Below are 23,212 nucleotides of genomic sequence, written 5' to 3' on the forward strand. Positions count from 1 at the left end.
AAATCCGTGCACGCTTGAACACTTGATCTTTACCTGTCCACGATAATGGATCGCACGTACCAAGCTTGACCGAACTCTCAGAAATAATAACTTCCGGCCTCCCTTTAATCTCCCAAACATCCTCTCAACCCAAAACAAGCAAATCTACATAGAACTGCACGAGCTGTACAAGAAAATCTTCCCTGCAGCACGACATTAACCAATTAGACCTGTCCTAAATTAGATCTGGCTGAATGGTCACCACCAAAGCCAAAAAATACAAACAACAACAACAACATGAACACCAAGAAGACTTCTTGATCAACACAATACAGGCCACATTTAACATGTCTGTTGATGCCAACGGATCTGCTAAAAGATGCCGCATCGGCCCGATCGGCCGCTGTTGCGACGGCCGAGGGAGAAGAAAAAGCCGCCTCGAACGTTTTCAAGGAAAGGAAGGTCAAAAGGAGGAGGCCAAGAGGCGGAGGATCGAATAGAACTCGTCAAGGTGTTGCGTGGAGTAGGCCGAAGAGGCTTCGGCCCCTCTGACCTCTGCGGCCGTCCATCGGCCTGCAGTGGCCGAGGTGGAGGCGGCCGGCTAGGGGGAGGAGAGGCCCCCGGAGGCGGTGCCGCTCCCTGAGGGCCGGAAGGAGGGTCCGATGTGTGCTTCGACCCTGGTGCAGCAGAAGAGGTTGAACCCAAGCTGGACGAGCTGAGCTCCTTTGACTGTGCCAACAATTTCAACAAAGCAGGACATTGGCTCGGCCCGTATTCGTGAATGCTTGGAAGGTATTGGTTTTGATTTCAATGTTTTGGCAAAACTTTTTGTCTCCAGGAAGCAAAAATCGCTTTAGGCCAAGACGTGTTCTTTCTTTGTTCAGCCAATGTTTTTTCTTTGTCCTGCGCAGACTCCGAGCCTGACCTGATGGAGAAATCAAGCGCTAACCGAGTCTGCGCCGTTTGTCAGAGAGGATTCGGACGCAAGACAAAGGCCGTCGTCCAGTGTGCTCTTCATTAACAAATAATGGTAAAGTTTAAAATTCATTTTGAGATTTTAATTAAGTAATGAAATGATTTGAGAGGAAACTTTTTCCGTGAAATGAAAAGTAAAATATAAAAAACTTTAAAGAGAAAAGAACAGATTAAATTTTCGCCTCCAGCCCGAAGCTCGCAAACCCACAACGGAGTTGCCCACAAAGGGAGTTGTCTGCAAAGGGTGTTTTGAAAGCAAACGGTGTGGTTGCCCATAACGCCCTTCGTGGGCAACTCCGTTGTGGGTTTGCGAGCTTCGGGCTGGAGGCGCGCTAGCCCGAGAACGTGGTGAAGGCCGGCTACGGGCGGGACAAAAGGGCGGGGATCGTGGGGGAGCTCTGCGGAGCCCCCCCCCCCCCCACGAACACAGCCGCCCTTTTGTCCTCGCCCTCCGCACGGCCTTCCCAACCCCAGGAAAAAGTTTAAAGCTAAAATCAAGGTTTTCAAGCTAGAAAAAGCAGAGCAAGCCTAGCTTTTCTAGCTTGTTTTGCTTTTTATAGCATTTTTAGCTTTTTTAATTTTACCAAAACCTTGCTTGACTTAGGTTGCTTAGCTTTGGCAAGCAGAAAAGAGCTTTTTCCAGCTTTCTTTGCTTTCTAATTATAAATTTTAGCTTGAATTTGCGCTAAGCTACGTTAGCTTCATCTAGCTTGCAAAGCTAAATTTGCTTTTTCTAGCAATTTTAGCTCTAGAACAAGCGAAGTAAAATTTTGATTTCAAGCAAAACTTGCTTGGTTCAGCTTTTTCTGCTTTCTATATTTTACCGTCTCGTACAAGTCCGAGCAACCGTTGCTTTATTCAGTTTTTCTAGCTTTATTTGCTTTTTCTTGCTTTCATAGCCTTGAAAACCATCCACTGATCGAAAAGCAAGTTTTAGCTTTACATTGCTTTGCCTAGCTTTCCAAATATCCTTAATTTTAATGAGGATGCTATTTGCTTTTCTTAGCTTTTTCAGCTTTACCGTCAAAATTCCAGCTAGCGTTATCTAGCTTTTCCTAGCTTAAACGGCACATGAATGCTGCTGTGATCAAAAAGTGTTAAGACGGCAGACGCGTAGGCTCTATGCTTTTCGTTGCTCTGCTTTCAAAGGGTGTTTACCTCAATCAGAGATCCTTATATGCTAAAACGAGGTTTTATAATCGAATATTCACCGTTTTTTCAAATATATGTCAATATCTTTGAGTCTAGTTTTTTGGAGTATATAGGGGGGTTTGGCTTCAAAAAGTACTCATAAAAATATTAGATAATAAGCTTTCTACAAAATTTTCTTCTAGTTTCTGCGGTCTTCTACCCCTTGAACCGTCGCCCTCGTGATAAAATTCGACAGAATAAAAAATTTTCTGGACTATCTAAAAATCTTGGACAGAGGATTTGGGTCATTTCTAGCCAACTTTTTTTACATAATTTTTTTTTACCCTTTTTAGCCCTTGCAACCCTGGCCCACCCCCGTGAGGCGTCCCAACGCAGAAACAAAACCTTTTTTTAACCATCTTAAAATTTTGGACAGATCACAGATTCTAGCTTATTTTTGTAAACACTGTAAACAGATGTATGTTCATCGCACCCCTTTTCTCATCATTAATAAAATTTCTATTTCTTGTGCGCAATTTTAAATTGACAAAAATATATTAAATCTGAAGCGGAAAACTCGTGCAAAATTAATTTCAAAGTTAACAAACCAAATAAAAAATATAATAAGAGAAACCGCGGTTTAAATACCAAAAGCGAGCGAGCAAATTTAAGTGAGCCGAAATTCCAAAATTTTAGTCAAGTATTGTTGCTGTTCGAAAAATTGAATCTCTGCCCGCTTCTTCTTTATATATGAAGTAATAATCTGATAATCATGGGACATATCAAAAAGATCTTTTTTTCTAACGTTGTTGTGGATTTCCAAAAAATACAGCACAAAATGAATCTAGCTGGATCAAAAAAAGTATAAAGTTTAAAAATCAATAGTTTTCGTTGGTTTCTAAACAGAGCGGGTTAACCTGGCGAATACGCAAAAAAGTCCACGGCCCGAAATTTCAATCGCCAAATTTGCCGATGAAAGCGCCGAATTTTCGACCACCCTGCTATTATATTGTTTGTATATGCCGCTAAGTTTTATTTGCAAATGCAATCAAAGCGAGGGGTCAGCACTCCTTGAAAAGTGCGTGGCTTTGCTAGATGTGATAAAAGACTCACAAAAAGGTAGTATAAGCCTTAAGCGTAGAGGTAGAAGTCTCTCGGAAAGCCACGCAAGAAGCTAGTCTTGATTTTGAATAAATTAAGATTCCAAAAGCTAGGAAGAAGCAGGGAAAGCTAGATAAAGCAAGGTGTGTGTGCTTTCCTGGAAGTGTCAATACTGTCAAGCTAATAAAGCTTAATAAAGCAAGATGATTTCTCTTCCTTTGAGGTTAAAAGCTACAAAAAGCTTAGAAAAGCAAGACAATTGTACTAGCTTTGAAGTGCAAAGCTAAAAAAGCATGACAAAGCAAAATAATATTTTGTAAAGGACCTGAAAAAGCTAAATAAAGCAACAGAAAGCTTGCCTTGCATAAGTATATCACTTGTGAGAAAGCAAGAAAAGCTTACAAAAGCAGTCAATTTTGTATGTATGAACAGAGAATATAATGACGCTTTTATACAATCTTTGATAACAAAGACCAATAGTGTAATGGTAAAGTCGTGGGCTGGAGATCAAGAGGTTGCAAGATCGAATCTCGATGGAGGAATGGTAAATTCAATTAATTAATGAGAATATTCAAATTAGGGTAATAGCTGATTATAAAATATCCATGTTAATTGGGTTATAACTTATTTTCGACTAATTCTGAGCCAAATTAAAGCTAATCTTTGCACTGAACATAGCAAGCTAAAAAAGCTAAATAAAGCTACCTCAAAATTTCAAAACAACTGAAAAAGCTAGAAAAAGCACAGCTTCATCTGGTGCATGTTTGAAGAACAGAAAGCTAGATAAGCTAGAAAAAGCAGCGCATTCAAGCAAGAAAAGCTAAAACAAGCAAGATATCACGTTTCTAAACTGGTAAATTTTCCAAGCTAAGAAAGCTAAAGTGTTCCAATTTTGTACTAGAAAAAGCCAAGCTGGAAAAAGCTAGCTTAGCTCTGCTTTAAATTTTTTCCTGGGAACGTCCTCGACCTCACTGCGCCTCCACCCCTCGCTCGCGGCTTCTGCAAAAATTAATCTTGGGGGTTGCCCACCTCCGAGTTGCCGGTTTGTGGGGTGGTCTGGTTCGTGGTGTGCACTGTGCACACAATTGCGCTGTTTTCGTTTTTTTTTTTAACATTATTAATTGTATATGTCGCGCGCCTGTTGTAGTGAACCATTACAAGAGGCGCGACATATAAAACAACCCCCTTCCCCGCACATTGGTGGTAGGTCACGTCTTATCAATCAGTTAAGATTGTCTTCCCCTTCTGAACCCATCCCAAAGGCCCTTATTCTTTCCTGCAGTCCCGGTGATTGTGAGGCATAAATACCGGATTTCTTTTATCAACCACCACAGCAGGCGCGACATAAAACCACTTCAGTAGGCGCGACATAAAACCACTACAGCACAGCAGGCGCGACATACCAACCTAATTTTTAAATACTGGTGTATAGGTCGCGCCTCTTGTAAGATTACCAAATTTTCTTCGTTCTTGTTTCTACAGTTCTAGAAGATAATTAGTAAATCAGTTTGAAATGACCTTCAGTAGGACATATGTCAAATTTAAGATTATTGAATTATCCAATTTTAAAAATTAAAAATGTTGTGGTACTATGGATAATAGAGGATTAATTTAAAAATTTTTACTTTTTAAAAATCAGCCAGGGCTAGTTTTGGTTTGATGAGAGTCGATTTCAGGGTCTAATATCATGGCAAACAAAAGACGTATCAATTCATGCGCGCGTCTTTTATTTTAACAGAAGATGAATTTAAAAATTTTCACTTATTAAAAATCAGCCAGGGCTAGTTTTGGTTTAATGAGAGTCGACTTCAGGGTCTAATAACATGGCAACCAAAAGACGTATCAATCCATGCGCGCGACTTTTATTTTAATAGAAGATGAATTTAAAAATTTTCACTTTTTAAAAATCAGCCAGGGCTAGTTTTGGTTTAATGAGAGTCGATTTCAGGGTCTAATAACATGGCAAACAAAAGACGTATCAATCCATGCGCGCGTCTTTTATATAATAGAAGATTAATTTAAAAATTTTCACTTTTTAAAAAACAGCCAGGGCTAGTTTTGGTTTAATGAGAGTCGACTTCAGGGTCTAATAACATGGCAAACAAAAGACGTATCAATCCATGCGCGCGACTTTTATTTTAATAGAAGATGAATTTAAAAATTTTCACTTTTTAAAAATCAGCCAGGGCTAGTTTTGGTTTAATGAGAGTCGATTTCAGGGTCTAATAACATGGCAAACAATAGACGTATCAATCCATGCACACGTCTTTTATATAATAGAGGATTAATTTAAAAATTATCACTTTTTAAAAATCAGCCAGGGCTAGTTTTGGTTTAATGAGAGTCGATTTCAGGGTCTTATAACATGGCAAACAATAGACGTATCAATCCATGCGCGCGTCTTTTATTTTAATAGAAGATTAATTTAAAAATTTTCACTTTTTAAAAAACAGCCAGGGCTAGTTTTGGTTTAATGAGAGTCGACAACAGGGTCTAATAACATGGCAAACAAAAGACGTATCAATCCATGCGCGCGACTTTTATTTTAATAGAAGATGAATTTAAAAATTTTCACTTTTTAAAAATCAGCCAGGGCTAGTTTTGGTTTAATGAGAGTCGATTTCAGGGTCTAATAACATGGCAAACAATAGACGTATCAATCCATGCACACGTCTTTTATATAATAGAGGATTAATTTAAAAATTATCACTTTTTAAAAATCAGCCAGGGCTAGTTTTGGTTTAATGAGAGTCGATTTCAGGGTCTTATAACATGGCAAACAATAGACGTATCAATCCATGCGCGCGTCTTTTATTTTAATAGAAGATTAATTTAAAAATTTTCACTTTTTAAAAAACAGCCAGGGCTAGTTTTGGTTTAATGAGAGTCGACAACAGGGTCTAATAACATGGCAAACAATAGACGTATCAACTCATGCGCACGTCTTTTATTTTAATAGAAGATGAATTTAAAAATTTTCACTTTTTAAAAATCAGCCAGGGCTAGTTTTGGTTTAATGAGAGTCGATTTCAGGGTCTAAAAACATGGCAAACAATAGTCGTATCAATTCATGCGCACGTCTTTTATATAATAGAGGATTAATTTAAAAATTTTCACTTTTTAAAAAACAGCCAGGGCTAGTTTTGGTTTAATGAGAGTTGATTTAGGGGTCTAATAACATGGCAAACAAAAGACGTATCAATTCATGCGCACGTCTTTTATATAATAGAGGATTAATTTAAAAATTTTCACTTTTTAAAAAACAGCCAGGGCTAGTTTTGGTTTAATGAGAGACGACTTCAGGGTCTAATAACATGGCAAACAAAAGACGTATCAATTCATGCGCACGTCTTTTATATAATAGAGGATTAATTTAAAAATTTTCACTTTGTAAAAATCAGCCAGGGCTAGTTTTGGTTTAATGAGAGACGACTTCAGGGTCTAATAACATGGCAAACAATAGACGAATCAATCCATGCACACGTCTTTTATATAATAGAGGATTAATTTAAAAATTTTCACTTTTTAAAAATCAGCCAGGGCTAGTTTTGGTTTAATGAGAGTCGATTTCAGGGTCTAATAACATGGCAAACAATAGTCGTATCAATTCATGCGCACGTCTTTTATATAATAGAGGATTAATTTAAAAATTTTCACTTTTTAAAAAACAGCCAGGGCTAGTTTTGGTTTAATGAGAGTCGATTTAGGGGTCTAATAACATGGCAAACAAAAGACGTATCAATTCATGCGCGCGTCTTTTATTTTAACAGAAGATGAATTTAAAAATTTTCACTTTTTAAAAATCAGCCAGGGCTAGTTTTGGTTTAATGAGAGTCGATTTCAGGGTCTAATAACATGGCAAACAATAGTCGTATCAATTCATGCGCACGTCTTTTATATAATAGAGGATTAATTTAAAAATTTTCACTTTTTAAAAAACAGCCAGGGCTAGTTTTGGTTTAATGAGAGTCGATTTAGGGGTCTAATAACATGGCAAACAAAAGACGTATCAATCCATGCGCGCGACTTTTATTTTAATAGAAGATGAATTTAAAAATTATCACTTTTTAAAAATCAGCCAGGGCTAGTTTTGGTTTAATGAGAGACGACTTCAGGGTCTAATAACATGGCAAACAATAGACGAATCAATCCATGCACACGTCTTTTATATAATAGAGGATTAATTTAAAAATTTTCACTTTTTAAAAATCAGCCAGGGCTAGTTTTGGTTTAATGAGAGTCGATTTCAGGGTCTTATAACATGGCAAACAATAGACGTATCAATCCATGCACACGTCTTTTATATAATAGAGGATTAATTTAAAAATTTTCACTTTTTAAAAATCAGCCAGGGCTAGTTTTGGTTTAATGAGAGTCGATTTCAGGGTCTAAAAACATGGCAAACAATAGTCGTATCAATTCATGCGCGCGTCTTTTATTTTAATAGAAGATGAATTTAAAAATTATCACTTTTTAAAAATCAGCCAGGGCTAGTTTTGGTTTAATGAGAGTCGATTTCAGGGTCTAATAACATGGCAAACAATAGACGTATCAATCCATGCGCGCGACTTTTATTTTAATAGAAGATGAATTTAAAAATTATCACTTTTTAAAAATCAGCCAGGGCTAGTTTTGGTTTAATGAGAGTCGATTTCAGGGTCTTATAACATGGCAAACAATAGACGTATCAATCCATGCGCGCGTCTTTTATTTTAATAGAAGATGAATTTAAAAATTATCACTTTTTAAAAATCAGCCAGGGCTAGTTTTGGTTTAATGAGAGTCGACTTCAGGGTCTAATAACATGGCAAACAATAGACGTATCAATCCATGCGCGCGACTTTTATTTTAATAGAAGATGAATTTAAAAATTATCACTTTTTAAAAATCAGCCAGGGCTAGTTTTGGTTTAATGAGAGTCGATTTCAGGGTCTTATAACATGGCAAACAATAGACGTATCAATCCATGCGCGCGTCTTTTATTTTAATAGAAGATGAATTTAAAAATTATCACTTTTTAAAAATCAGCCAGGGCTAGTTTTGGTTTAATGAGAGTCGACTTCAGGGTCTAATAACATGGCAAACAATAGACGTATCAATCCATGCGCGCGTCTTTTATTTTAATAGAAGATTAATTTAAAAATTTTCACTTTTTAAAAAACAGCCAGGGCTAGATTTGGTTTAATGAGAGTCGACTTCAGGGTCTAATAACATGGCAAACAATAGACGTATCAATCCATGCGCGCGTCTTTTATTTTAGTAGAAGGTGAATTTAAAAATTATCACTTTTTAAAAATCAGCCAGGGCTAGTTTTGGTTTAATGAGAGTCGATTTCAGGGTCTTATAACATGGCAAACAATAGACGTATCAATCCATGCGCGCGTCTTTTATTTTAATAGAAGATTAATTTAAAAATTTTCACTTTTTAAAAAACAGCCAGGGCTAGTTTTGGTTTAATGAGAGTCGACAACAGGGTCTAATAACATGGCAAACAATAGACGTATCAACTCATGCGCACGTCTTTTATTTTAATAGAAGATGAATTTAAAAATTTTCACTTTTTAAAAATCAGCCAGGGCTAGTTTTGGTTTAATGAGAGTCGATTTCAGGGTCTAAAAACATGGCAAACAATAGTCGTATCAATTCATGCGCACGTCTTTTATATAATAGAGGATTAATTTAAAAATTTTCACTTTTTAAAAAACAGCCAGGGCTAGTTTTGGTTTAATGAGAGTTGATTTAGGGGTCTAATAACATGGCAAACAAAAGACGTATCAATTCATGCGCACGTCTTTTATATAATAGAGGATTAATTTAAAAATTTTCACTTTTTAAAAAACAGCCAGGGCTAGTTTTGGTTTAATGAGAGACGACTTCAGGGTCTAATAACATGGCAAACAAAAGACGTATCAATTCATGCGCACGTCTTTTATATAATAGAGGATTAATTTAAAAATTTTCACTTTGTAAAAATCAGCCAGGGCTAGTTTTGGTTTAATGAGAGACGACTTCAGGGTCTAATAACATGGCAAACAATAGACGAATCAATCCATGCACACGTCTTTTATATAATAGAGGATTAATTTAAAAATTTTCACTTTTTAAAAATCAGCCAGGGCTAGTTTTGGTTTAATGAGAGTCGATTTCAGGGTCTAATAACATGGCAAACAATAGTCGTATCAATTCATGCGCACGTCTTTTATATAATAGAGGATTAATTTAAAAATTTTCACTTTTTAAAAAACAGCCAGGGCTAGTTTTGGTTTAATGAGAGTCGATTTAGGGGTCTAATAACATGGCAAACAAAAGACGTATCAATTCATGCGCGCGTCTTTTATTTTAACAGAAGATGAATTTAAAAATTTTCACTTTTTAAAAATCAGCCAGGGCTAGTTTTGGTTTAATGAGAGTCGATTTCAGGGTCTAATAACATGGCAAACAATAGTCGTATCAATTCATGCGCACGTCTTTTATATAATAGAGGATTAATTTAAAAATTTTCACTTTTTAAAAAACAGCCAGGGCTAGTTTTGGTTTAATGAGAGTCGATTTAGGGGTCTAATAACATGGCAAACAAAAGACGTATCAATCCATGCGCGCGACTTTTATTTTAATAGAAGATGAATTTAAAAATTATCACTTTTTAAAAATCAGCCAGGGCTAGTTTTGGTTTAATGAGAGACGACTTCAGGGTCTAATAACATGGCAAACAATAGACGAATCAATCCATGCACACGTCTTTTATATAATAGAGGATTAATTTAAAAATTTTCACTTTTTAAAAATCAGCCAGGGCTAGTTTTGGTTTAATGAGAGTCGATTTCAGGGTCTTATAACATGGCAAACAATAGACGTATCAATCCATGCACACGTCTTTTATATAATAGAGGATTAATTTAAAAATTTTCACTTTTTAAAAATCAGCCAGGGCTAGTTTTGGTTTAATGAGAGTCGATTTCAGGGTCTAAAAACATGGCAAACAATAGTCGTATCAATTCATGCGCGCGTCTTTTATTTTAATAGAAGATGAATTTAAAAATTATCACTTTTTAAAAATCAGCCAGGGCTAGTTTTGGTTTAATGAGAGTCGATTTCAGGGTCTAATAACATGGCAAACAATAGACGTATCAATCCATGCGCGCGACTTTTATTTTAATAGAAGATGAATTTAAAAATTATCACTTTTTAAAAATCAGCCAGGGCTAGTTTTGGTTTAATGAGAGTCGATTTCAGGGTCTTATAACATGGCAAACAATAGACGTATCAATCCATGCGCGCGTCTTTTATTTTAATAGAAGATGAATTTAAAAATTATCACTTTTTAAAAATCAGCCAGGGCTAGTTTTGGTTTAATGAGAGTCGACTTCAGGGTCTAATAACATGGCAAACAATAGACGTATCAATCCATGCGCGCGACTTTTATTTTAATAGAAGATGAATTTAAAAATTATCACTTTTTAAAAATCAGCCAGGGCTAGTTTTGGTTTAATGAGAGTCGATTTCAGGGTCTTATAACATGGCAAACAATAGACGTATCAATCCATGCGCGCGTCTTTTATTTTAATAGAAGATGAATTTAAAAATTATCACTTTTTAAAAATCAGCCAGGGCTAGTTTTGGTTTAATGAGAGTCGACTTCAGGGTCTAATAACATGGCAAACAATAGACGTATCAATCCATGCGCGCGTCTTTTATTTTAATAGAAGATTAATTTAAAAATTTTCACTTTTTAAAAAACAGCCAGGGCTAGATTTGGTTTAATGAGAGTCGACTTCAGGGTCTAATAACATGGCAAACAATAGACGTATCAATCCATGCGCGCGTCTTTTATTTTAGTAGAAGGTGAATTTAAAAATTTTCACTTTTTATAAATCAGCCAGAGCTAGTTTTGGACTATAGAGTTGTTTTCAGTGCTCTGATACTTGTTATTTATTATCAAAGGCGGCGCATAAGTTCATTTCGTAGATTAATTGTGCCACGCCGAGCATTCCCATGTACTTCGCTGCCCACTCTGAATTTCGGCGCTGGGTCTGCGCTGTCTATCGCCTCAGGTGCGCCTCCGCGGCTTCACCATCAGCAACCAGACATGCGACCCTTTCTTCCTGGCAAATGTAATATTTGAATTTACAAAACTTTTTTAATTTTCAAAAAAATCTTGATTCAGATTCCGGGAGTCGCAGATTGGCGTCCTCAGGAAGCGTCTTATCAAGAGAGTGTTCGTCTTATTGTGAACGACGGACTGCGGAAGTTGTTGGCTCTGGACTGGGAGGCCGAAGTCCCGTACGACGCAGAGGCTACTGTCGAGCTTGAGCAGCCTCTGCGCTGCGAAGGGCGCCACGTACCCCGAGGTGGTCATGCAGCTGAAGAAGGCTGGCTATTATAAATTCTACGACACCTCCAGCCAGAAACGCACCGAGGGTCTTGTCGCAGCATCAAGTTTGCCCGACTAGACTTGGCAGACCGCACCACCTTTAAGAACATCATCTTCTAATTTTCAAAGATATACCAAATATATAAACATGTGCTAAAAATATGGGAGAAAGTTTGATATTCAGAATTGCTTTATTTTGATGTACTGCTGTACAATCTCACTGTTAACCCAAAATGTACCAGATTTAAAAGTTCAAGATGAGTAATAAATTAGTGTCTGTTGTTAAAATTTAGTTAAGCTTATTATAGCTTGAGCTTAAGATGATAAAATAATTCCTCATCCTTCTCACTGAGCTTGTTTTTGAGGTAGTAAGTCAATGATTTTATTTTATTGTATCCAATATGTAGTTAATTTGTATATTTCCAGAACAAATTTTAATTTTGTTAGTGGAATTGAATGTTCAGTTGAGAGGAGGCTGGAGGTTTAAAAGATTTGTCGGAATAATTTGTGTCAGAGGCGGTCACTTTCTTTGCAGATGTTGTCTGTGAGGAAATAAAACTAAGTTCAGCTGCAGTATAAAGGGCAGCACATCTTAAAGTTTCTCAGTACACTTTCTGCTGAGGTTGGGGCACCTTTTTGACGAGCATCCTGCAAACTATACCTCGGAGAGTTCTTGCTTAAATCCAAATAAAAAGTTTTCAAATGAAAATAACTTTTTAATAACTATATTGCTCTGCATGTTTCCGCAGTGTGAAAATTATTCCAAACTATATCCATAAAGTGTTGTTAATTAACATAAAATAATTAATTACTTTTTTCAGTTTTTTCCTAAACTCGATAGGACAGGATGAAAAAATCATTTAATCTATATGTATTTTGGAAATATGAAAGTTGGACATTTTTTTTGGTACTGGATGTATCTGATTTTTTTTTATCATGAATGTTAAATTAAATTAAAAAACGGATTCAAGGGGTAATTTAATTCATTTGAAATTTGAAGAATGACTGAGCGTCTCAGCTTTTCAGCCGTTGGGAGATGATGGCAATTTTGCATAAATAGTATAAATGCATATATATGTTTCTCATTATGTAGCGGTTTATTCATAGTTTTTCTCACTACTTTTTACAAGAGTTATCTCCATAAAGATCTTTAATCGCAGGCCGAAAAGAGGCCGACTGATTCAGCCAGTTGCCCTCGGCGCCAAAAAAAATTGCTCTCATATTTCTTTCTGTGACGGATTTGATATTGCCGCCAAATTTGACTTTTTGGCGCGTCAAGCCCACAGAGCGAAACGAGCGCCAACGCCCACCACCACTTGCATGCCATTGTTTTTTTATTGTTTTCGTTGTTGTCTGCCTTTTTTTTGCAGTATTATATCAATTCAGAAGTGAACGATGCAGCAGCAAAACCAAGGAAATTCTGTACGTTTTCGAGACAGGTCGATCTTGCCCTTCGCCAGTGACCTGCTTAAGTGTTCAGCGACGGGCAATCGTGCCCTGATGAATACTATGCCCGATGCGCTCTATGCGCTGATTTGCTGTTGGAACCCAGAGTTCTTGCGACTGCACTTCACAGGACGTACGTTATTCTTTTTCACTTATTCTTATATCCTAAATAAGAAATACAAAGGAAGTAGGCCCAGAATTGAAAGCGGGCCTTAGGCCGCATACATAATTAATGTAAGGTTTCATCCCCGTGCAGCTGTGCGCATTCATGCGTTGCAGGTTTTATGCGTTTTTTTTTTTGCAAAAAAAGAACCAACAATTGTTCACCTTTTTCTTCAAAGTTCATTTTATCAATATTATGGCGAAAATAATTCCCAAAAATCTTACAAATTATACAAACAACACTATTTAATGTAACAGAATTTGGCCTTTAATAATTTTTTTTATCTATTTCACGTGTATACTGTTGACCAAAAACGCCAAGTTGACTGGATGCATTCAGTATATGATTCAGTATAAGTGTATCTTGATTTTAACAATAGATTCATTCTAACGCATATTTATTTTTAATTTTCATCGTCACCAACTTTCTGCTTTCTTCGACACTCAAACATGCAGGATTGAGATTAAAAAATAACTATTCTTGCATTTATTATTACAGCACTTGGAAGCCGGCAACGCATTAAAACACAAGTCGTCGATGCGATCGTCGATGCCCGATCGCTCGTCTTTGAATTTGATGCGTTGCCTCCAGGAGGACATCGGATGGCCGACCTGCCCAGCTTTCTGAGAAGGAGGCTTAATGATATCTCGAGAATCGGGATAAGATATATCCCCACCTTGTGCTGGCACATGGGGCTTCGTTTTCTTCTGAGTGACAGTAATATGGATTTTTATAAATAGGACCTCGATCACAAACAAAATTATTACAACTTTTTCTTCATCACTATCAGATTTTTAAGATTATACGAGGGATGTGACCAAATTTTAAAAAATGAATACTATATTTGTTGATGCCTTTTTAAAACAAAAAAACTTCTTACAACTTTCTTTATATATGAACGGAATTTACCCTAGGACATGAAGGCATCTTTTTATGCCAAACTATTTTTAAATTTAAGATATTTGTAAATTTAATTCTACGCTCATAAGTTATACACTTACCAGGTGTCAATTAATTTGTGATTGGTCCCTAAATTTAAATGTTCAATAATAAAGTACTATTATTTATTTCTTATTTCTTCTTATTTTCAGACCTCTATGCCCTCCGTCAAAGGGCTGCCGAGGAGTATCACCAGAGGGGTTTTGTCGAGTATTTTGAAGCTCCAGGAGCTCATCTGCAGGGAGCCGCCGGAGACGCGCCCCTTCTGGCCCCACAACAAGGTCCTCCTCTTGATCAACAACAGGGGGAGCATGAAGGAATTGCCCCTGGTCCGGCTGGAGACCAGCATTAAAAGTTGCATTTAGTTTACATCACTCAAGTATTGGTACAAAGAAAAAACTTTAAGCTGTTTCCCTCTTTCAAAGTTTGAGTGATTTGTGCAAGCAAAGAAATAATTGTTACTTACTACACACTATGCGTTATTATTTGATGGTGCCATGCAGCTGATATTGATATATGAGCTACTTCGTTTCATTGTTTTAATAATGCTACATGTACATATGACAAGTCAATAATTGTAGGGAGGATATTTGAACTAAAAACAATTTTGTGTAAGAGAATGATTCCTTGTATGGTTCTCCCTTTGGGACGCAGACTCCTTTCCTTTTGCCTCGATTTTTCTACTCGGTCACTGATTCTAATCAAAACATTTTTAAAAATAAACTTAGCCCTGGGGTCAAATATTCAATTTCTCCACCATCTTGCAAGAGTCCTTTGGCCTTATTGTGTAAAGTGTGTTATCAAAGTGAATGTCTATAATGTCATCTCATCTCAAAAAAAATGTTTTAGTTTATCATTAACATAGTGTATAATTATGTGCGAAAGAGTTAATATACAACTCTTGTTAATTTTTATTTGCAGAACTGACATTATGCCTTAATGTTCTAATTTCTGAGAATGATAAAGTATTTAAGTAACTCATTTAACTTAAGTGGTAGATAAATAAACTGAGAAAAATGATTGGCCAGAATTTGGTCCAACACTCCTCTTCCATTTCACTTAATGAAAGAGGAGTTCTGATGGTTTTACGATCAGTCGTGTTTTCTCAAAAGCAGTCGAGTTGACCAAACAAACTTGGCATTTTTGTTTCCAAATCATATCTATGTATTATTTTTTTGCCTCAAAGACAGTCGCAGACCAATTAGTTTTTGTCGTTTTTATAAATTATAAATAGATGCCAAAAAATGAGACAGTTGATGTTTACTTGCCCTTCATTCATTAAAAAAATTCTAATTTATGTCTCCCTTGCACACATAACAGACAAAATGGATAACAGGAATAAAAGCTAAATTTGTAACAAATGAAATAAAATTCTTTTAAATATACACCAAATTCGACATTTATTAATTCAGAGATTGCATTTAGTTTTACAATTATGGATTGTATGGGGGTAATATGCAGACGATTATTTATGTTAAAGTTGAAATTTTTGTGGTCTCACAATCAGACCGGAGAGGCGTCGCACTGGAGGAGGTGCATGGCGCTGGGCGCCTTGTGCAGCGCTCCCGGCCTGGCCGCGGGAGGCGGCCGCGTGTACAGTTTGAGGACGCGGCAGCTGCAGGCCACGCTGAGCGCCATCACCAGGCCCTGCAGACCGGCGGCCACGCTGAACACGGCCAGCAGCAGTTGGCTGTGAATGAGGCGGCCGAACACTCCGACGGCGCTGACCACGGCCAGGAAGGCAGCCAGCCAGAAAAACAGCGACAACTGCAGCCGTCGCCTGCGCAGCATCTTGGCCTGCGGATTAAAATTTCAATCATTAGGCTTAAATCAAAGAGAGCAAGTTGTTTAAAAGTAAACCTTACTTTAAAAATTCAATCAATATCGTTTAAAAATCTCAATTTTCAAATTTTTAAGAAAGAAAACCGATTTAAATTGTGGTTTTCTTAATTGATAAGGAAGGAATTGATCATTTCTTGCTTAAATTTTGACCCTTATAAAAGGAGAGAGGGAGGACTTTAATTTTATTTTGTTTTAAATTGATACATCGAAAGTAGCGGAACACGTTGAAAGCAAATTTTAAATTCATCCACAGGCAATAATTTACTTCATACAGAAGCTTTAGGCTTAATTATTCTATGAACTTCAGTTTGTTAAATGAGGATCGAAGGAGATTTTTCAATTTATTAGAAACTCGAATCAGAGGCAATAAAGTAATCATTAATGTAAATGCAAATTGTAGAAATATCAAACTTTTAATTTAAAAAAAAAAAAAAAAATCCATAATAATTTTTCCGTTTATTTCTCTCTTGAACAATTATTCCATTTTTTTAAAAATCATTGCATTATTTAGTGGTAGTTTAGCCTAATTAATAAATTTAAATTATGAGGGTTATAATTATGAAGACTAACAACTTAAAAAAAACCCACTAAAATTGAATATGAATGAAATTAATTAGTGCAAGATTACTATTCATTCTTTACTTTTTAATTTAAAAAAAAATGTATTTTGATGAATGTTTGAACCTTGACACGCTGCTCAATTTGGAGGCCGACGGCCGCGCGAGCGACGGCCGCGGCGCGCACCAGGAAGGCGAGGTCGGCGACGAGGAGGGCGGCGGCCGGGACGGCGAAAGTGGCCGCCACGGGCATGTCGTCGAGGAACCAGCAGTTGGGGTCGGAGAGGCCGGCGGCCGCGGGGCGCATCTGCAGGAGGTCGGCGGCCAGCGTGGGGAGGAGGGGGCGCCCCACGCAAACAGCAAGAGGCGCGCGAAGGACTGGCGCAGGGCGGGCGGCGTCGGCAGGGCGGCCACCAGCGACGCGTTCTCCCGGAAGCAGCAGTACAGGTCAAAAGTCATCGCGGCCAGCCAGCAGAACACGCTCAGCCGCATGTAGTGCAGCGCCAACGCCAGCGACCAACACAAATCGTGGTCCTGCAAATAAACGCAGCATTAAAATTAATTTGAAGACAAAATTATTTTTTTACTAATTTATCATTATTTTAATGGAGTTGAAATTTTTGGTCCATTTTTCAGCACAATAAGCTCATGGTTTAGACTTATATTAATAATTAATGGGTTTTAATTGGGTTCTAATTGTTCTAAAATTAGCTAGCATTGAGTAGTATATAATACGCGGTGACTAAAACAATTATTCTACATCTCTTTGGGTCAATAAACCTCGTTCGAAGGTAAATGTCAGCTCGCAGACGAGCGTATAACATCGATTGAGATTTACCCGCCGGTGCCGTCGCTGTCTGATAAGTGGCGCATATTAAAGCGCAATTCTGTTGGTGGTATTACATGAGCCGAAGTTGTACGATCGTCTGCGAGCTGTTATTAACCTTCGAACGAGGTTTATTGACCCAGAGAGGTTTAGAATAAATGTTTTAGACCTGTCGTAATATACACTACTGCATTGTAAGTGAGCATTTCCACCATTAATTAAAACAGAAAGCTTCATCACTTGTTTATTGTTGCTATTTAATAGAACATTAAATGAAAATTCCGAGTTTTAATTAAAATTTATGGAATATTGTATTATTTCATTTTCTTTCCAGTGCATTAATTTTTTATTAATCAAAACGAGTTGAAGGCTGCGTCCTGCTTATTCCCTTCGTTAATTTGCTGTGGAAATTGTGTTGGCCGTAAGTGTTAAAAAAATTAAACACGCTTCGACTCTTTTGTTTGAGTGAAAGGAAAAGAGAGAAAAGGACTCGAGATCAAATTAATTAAGCCTCCCATCAAAGAATTCTCTTCTCATCGCCTCCAGGGAGAGTTGAACAACACACTTTATTGTGCTGTTTTGCGAACGCAGCCTTCAAATTGATTGCACAAAGGCTCTCTTTTTGCGTGGATCTTGAAAGGGGACCTTTTCCCTCCGCTCAATTTCTTTTCCTTTTTGCGATGGAGTAGAAAATAAGAGGAAACAGAATCTCGCCCTCTCTGAATTGCCGACACATTGTGCGCTTTTTGCTTCAAAGAAAAATATAATAATAATAAATTCCGGCCCAAAGTAAATTAGCCCCGGCGCAAAAGCAGCCGAGACCTTGCGTCGTCACGGCGGTTTTGGACTTTGCGTGGGCCACTTTTAATTAAATTTCGCTCTCAGCAACTTTATTAAATTGACGCGCAGAAAAATATTAATTACGAAGGGTCGTTTTTTCCCAATTTATGCGTGCGCACTCTGTCAAATTAAGGCAGAGAATTTTTTTTATTTTTGGTTTCGGCGTTCAAATCTTGCACATATTTTTAAAGCAAACAGAGAGTTTTGGTCTGGCGCGCCGCTCGGTTGCATATCATGCTCTCTTGATGAAATATATTATTCCACCAACTGAATATGAAGGGTTGTTAAAGAGGAACACACGCCTGGGCGGCTGCTGCGAGATTTGTGATTCCCACTCGCGTGTTAACTGTATAAATCGAGGCGCTAGTTATATTTTATTGAACTTTTTAAATGAAAAGAATTATAAAATTTTGCTCTTTTCAGGCCTGTGTTTACTGCAATCTCTGACCTAAATCATAATTAAGTCATAACTATGAGGTGAAAGATAAAAAAAAAATCCTCGCTGAGCGCAACTCCACACTCTACAATATGCTCTGGATTGGAATTTGCGGAATGCATGTTTTCAAGTTTACAATTAATGTTATATAGAGCCGTGCCCAGAAAATAATTGTATGTAAGAGAAACACTGAACCACAAAAAAGCACATTGCAGGTCTTCAAAAGAAAAAGAAATCGCATCGTTGAATATATCAATCTAGTAAGATTCTATATATAATTAAAATGGTTGCATTTTCTGATAGGTATTTGAATAATGTATCAAAATTGATGTTAAAAATGTGACCAAATTTTCTGAAGTTAATGGGATTATTTGAAATTAGCATAAGTTACTGCATAAAAATCGAAACGGGAGTAAATCAATCTAAAATTTATTAAGCCCGTAAATTTTGGCGACGTTAAATTGAGTCGCTTTGGATTTTCCCTTGGTAAATTTTTGCAAAAGAAAGTTAAATTTGGTCTATCTTACTGAATGGAGGAAAAATAAATAAATTTGTATCTTTCACCCTGTGAAAAACCTGAAATTGATATGACCAAAACTTCAATTGCTTCCATAAAAAGGGGGAAAAATTCATTTTTTTAGTTAACAAATTAAAAAAAAAAAAAGTGTGATAAGCATCAAACGGGCCAACTAACAATAAGCACTAATATTCAGAGCTAACTTAAACTGTTGAAAATGTTGTTATTTTGTGGTTTAACAACTTGTTTTATTTTCTTCCATAACACGCCTGTTTATTTTATCCCTGCCATTCAATGTGGGAACGCGGTTTAAAAATCTACATTTATCCACCGCTCCGCCTCAACTTGTGCAAATTATTGAAACATATAACGAGAGGGAGGGAGAGGGAGAGAGTCCCTTCTTTATTCTCTCCGAGCCTCTTGATTTTTATTCCGGCGAAGTTTCGCAATCTAAAATGCAAACAGACAGCCTTTTTCAGTGGTTTTTCTCGAAGTCGATATCGCGCGTCCTATCCTGCCAACATTTATCATCTGAAATGAACTTTGCAGCAAAGCTAATTTTATACTTTTCCTTCGAGTAAGTTTTTCGCCACACGGAAAAGACCGTCCTTTTTTGCGCCGTAAATTGCTCAACTTTGTAAAAGACCCTAACGTTTTCGGCGTTTCAAGTTTCATGAGCGCACACTTGACTTTATATACCAAGAGACCACGCTTTTCCGGATATTTTCCGCTCAACTTGAATGGCTCCATAAGCCTTAAAAAGGATATCTCATTTTTATTTGCGGGAAAAGTCAATATTTTATTAATAGTTCTGAAAGAGTTTTCTGTATCTTGTTTTAACCGTAAAAATGTTTTATTATGTAACAGGGAGAGTCATATTTTGAATAATAACTATTTTTAAGTAAATTTTCAAGAAATTCGCGATTTATAAAACAAATTTAAAATTTGGCATCAAAAATAATAAAATTCTTCTGTGTTATTTAAATAGAAAAGTATGAAAAAACTGCAAAATATTTTAATTAATTATGCAACATCTCAATTTTTTTATTGAATTTTAATTCTTTTTTACCAATTCCAGTAAGGATAATATATATCGCCCTAAAATTATTTAAATTTAGGTTAACTTGATTTCAACCTCTTGACACTTCTTCCAAGGTAAAAACTGGCATTCATTCATTTCCATAAAAACTAGCAGCATTCTAAAAATCTGCTAAAATTATAAATATATAGTTTTTTTTCAAGACTGAATTGAAACTTGAAAGTTAAAATAAAAAAACTGCTTTTATGAGAAATAAAAATTAAAAGAAAATGCATTAATAAATCAAACCGCACTTAAAGAACTCATCTAGGAAAGCTTTAGATGGATTGTGTGTTTTACGATTTTAGAATTTCAAATCATTTAATCTGAAGATCGACAAACTATATTATTCTTTTATAAAAACTTCTATAATACTGAAAATTATTTATCACGTTCTAATTTTGCAAAATGCTGAGACTTTGCTGCTCAATTTTTCTTTAGCTTTGCAATAAAATTAACCTTGAATTGAATTTCGCAAAGGAATAGAAACCCGCATACTTAAAGAAGAAAGAGAAAAATTACCAATCTTTCAGTTTAAATTGTACATGTAAGTGATGAAAGCAAAGACAAGCGCGGCGAGAGACGGCCACCAGCGACAAGAGGCCTTCGTGGCCCTCGAGGCCTGTCAGGTTGACAAGCCCCGGGGCCGCAAAACCGTGCACCCTGGCCGCGTACAGGGTGTCCATCCGCCTGCAAGCGTCGCCCCACCGACACTGAACGCCGTCAGCAGGCGCGCGCGACCCACTCTGGCGCCCCAGCTTCTGCGCCGCGCACTCGGCCCTACAACAAAAGCAAGAGCGTGCATTTTTCAATAGCATTTCTGGTTTAGATTAATCATATGATGCTTTTTATATTAGGTACAGAAAAATGATTACTTTCACACTATTAAATTATATATGACACAACCAAAGTTGCAATGTTTTAAGACGCCTGTTTGGAAAGAATTTTGCAGTGCTGGTTGCAATTTAATTTACCAGAGTTTTCTGCTCAAACGCATTATATGAAAGTGAATGTTATAAAAAAACATATCCTTTAGACAATGTTATTGGTTGGGTGAAATTGCAAACCCAATACATCAATTCAAAGTAATTCTGAGCAAAACTTATTTCCTGTGATTTATAAATAATTGAGCTTTAATGCTTAATGCTATTCCACCCTCGAACCAAAATTGTCTCCAACTACGAGCTTATTACTGGCAGTAACTATACCTCTACTTGGTCATAGTTAGCAAAGCCAGGCTGAGAATGCCCACCTTGGCTAGGTTGACATCTTCTTTGACGGAGAAGTTGACCACATTTGTCAAGGTCTTCTCTGCTCGTTTGTCGAGTATCTCTTGGGCATGAGACTTGATGCGGTCAACGGTGAACACTTGACGAACCAGAAATGACACAAATGTTAAGCCACGGTGGGACCGAGCCGTGGTGGCAGAGCAGAGGACTCTCTTGGCCAGAAGAACTGCTTCTGGTTGCAAGGTCCACCAAAACAAAATGTTTTGACTTTGTCATAAAGGCAAGGCAGAGAGCTCTGTAGCTTTGGCTGGCTTTCAGAGTCAAGACTCGCAGGTGAGGAAGAAGCCCTCGCATGACCTTTCTATATTTTAAGGAATAAATAAACAAAATGTCTGTGCAAATAAAAATTTAAAGCAATAACAAATCTGCTGCTTGGAAACTGTTTGGCCCATTTAGCGCAGAAGTCGATGAGTTGCTTCTCGAAAGTGTAACATTAAAATCTTGTAACTGGAGCATGGAAATTATGCTCTTCTCACTTGTTTTCATAGACGAGGGATGCTCCAAGCACCTTACTGTGTTTTCACCCATAAAGAATTAAAGTTTCAGACCAAATGGTAATTTAGAGCATTTAATTACCTTGGCACATTTTATCTTCACATTGTAGTTTTCCTTCTCCGTCTCACCGAGCACAGCATTCAGGAACATAGCCAAACATGATCATCCTCACACACAGGTTGAGCTCCAAATCTCCACGCAATAACCGATGAGGGAATTGATGCGAAAACGATTCGCAAGGTTAAAAATTTCAGCAAAGCATTATCTATATCAAGTGGATCGAGGTAAATCTTCGAGAGGTGAACGAATCTAAAAGTGTAAAAATTATAAATGTTTTAATAAAACAAATTAACGCAGATAAGATTAAATTATACTCTTGAAGAATCTTAGTGGCTGCTTTTCAGCAAATTCGGCCAACACGGTTCAGGCTTGAGACAGCTAGGCTGGCTTGGCGAGGCAACACAAATCTTCTCCAAACTTATTTGGCGAAATTGAGGCCAAATGGTCAGCAATGTAGCTTTGTTGAAATGCAAAATCTGGAAATTTTAACTAGATCAGAAAAAAACATACATGAAAGTTAAATAATAATCAATGTACTACTAAAATACCTCTTCAGCTCCACCATGACCAACTAGCATGACCTTGCAACCTGCCAAGGTCAAGCGGGTGTATGGTTGCGGACACCTTCTCAAGCTTGGACGCAAACAAGAGATTATCCTTTGCCTCTGGAATTTTCAGCCTTTGCAATAAAAAAGAGAGAACAATAATATCAGCAAACATGAAAATATGGAAGTTTTAGACGAATATACTTACGACGTGAGGCCGAGATGGACCAAAAAAGCAGACGCAGGGCACTCTGACGCAGACGAGCGTCGACGCATAAAAAAAAAGAAACAAGACTTGCCCAGCACACTGCGTCGGAAAGAATTCGCAGCCGCAGCGGCGACGACGGCCGCGTGTCTGTGTGGGAAAGTGTTTGGTGTGGAAAATCACATTCGTGTCCGAGGGAAGAAAAACTGCGCAGAGAGAGAGAAACGACGGCACCCCACGTCAGACGCCACTCTGGTCGTAAAATGAAGTTAATTATCTGGAAGATGGAGCGAATAAGATGGAGGCTTGCGATTATTGAATACAGTTACACAAGAAAAGGAATTGCTCAAACAAGTTTCGACAAGTCTTGACAAAAATTGCTGCGCCGGGAGAGAAACAGCCCGCGAAGCCGCCTCC

At 37.3% G+C, this 23,212-nt stretch overlaps 2 protein-coding genes across 6 annotated transcripts; one reads left to right on the plus strand and one right to left on the minus strand.

Moving 5' to 3' along the window:
• The first annotated feature begins 66 nt into the window (after window positions 1–66).
• LOC132203951 (uncharacterized) lies at window positions 67–15,491 on the plus strand. Its single transcript, XM_059632129.1, has 5 exons — window positions 67–771; window positions 891–1,009; window positions 12,928–13,136; window positions 13,665–13,883; window positions 14,258–15,491. The coding sequence occupies exons 3-5, from the start codon at window positions 12,953–12,955 to the stop codon at window positions 14,455–14,457; spliced, it is 603 nt and encodes a 200-aa protein (XP_059488112.1). The 5' UTR covers window positions 67–771; window positions 891–1,009; window positions 12,928–12,952; the 3' UTR covers window positions 14,458–15,491.
• LOC132203950 (uncharacterized) lies at window positions 15,487–23,201 on the minus strand. Of its 5 annotated transcripts, XR_009442483.1 has the most exons (9): window positions 22,799–23,162; window positions 22,594–22,724; window positions 22,360–22,521; window positions 22,067–22,294; window positions 21,852–22,002; window positions 21,454–21,791; window positions 20,724–20,981; window positions 16,632–17,038; window positions 15,489–15,902 (listed from the first exon to the last, which is right to left on the minus strand). XR_009442483.1 is itself a non-coding variant. In XM_059632127.1 (7 exons), exons 5-7 carry the CDS (start codon window positions 22,133–22,135, stop codon window positions 15,743–15,745), a joined length of 636 nt encoding a protein of 211 aa, XP_059488110.1. In that variant the 5' UTR covers window positions 22,136–22,294; window positions 22,360–22,521; window positions 22,594–22,724; window positions 22,799–23,072; window positions 23,125–23,201; the 3' UTR covers window positions 15,487–15,742. The 5 variants fall into 5 exon arrangements, 3 of the variants coding, with proteins under 3 accessions (XP_059488110.1, XP_059488111.1, XP_059488109.1); XM_059632127.1 differs by lacking the exons at window positions 20,724–20,981; window positions 21,454–21,791; window positions 21,852–22,002 and having other exon boundaries at window positions 15,487–15,902; window positions 22,799–23,072; window positions 23,125–23,201; XR_009442484.1 differs by lacking the exons at window positions 21,454–21,791; window positions 21,852–22,002 and having other exon boundaries at window positions 22,799–23,158.
• Window positions 23,202–23,212: the final 11 nt, after the last annotated feature.

This window comes from Neocloeon triangulifer, unplaced genomic scaffold (genome assembly GCF_031216515.1).
Source record: "Neocloeon triangulifer isolate White Clay Creek 2 clone unplaced genomic scaffold, ASM3121651v1 ptg000020l, whole genome shotgun sequence".
Classification (NCBI taxonomy): Eukaryota; Metazoa; Arthropoda; class Insecta; order Ephemeroptera; family Baetidae; genus Neocloeon; species Neocloeon triangulifer.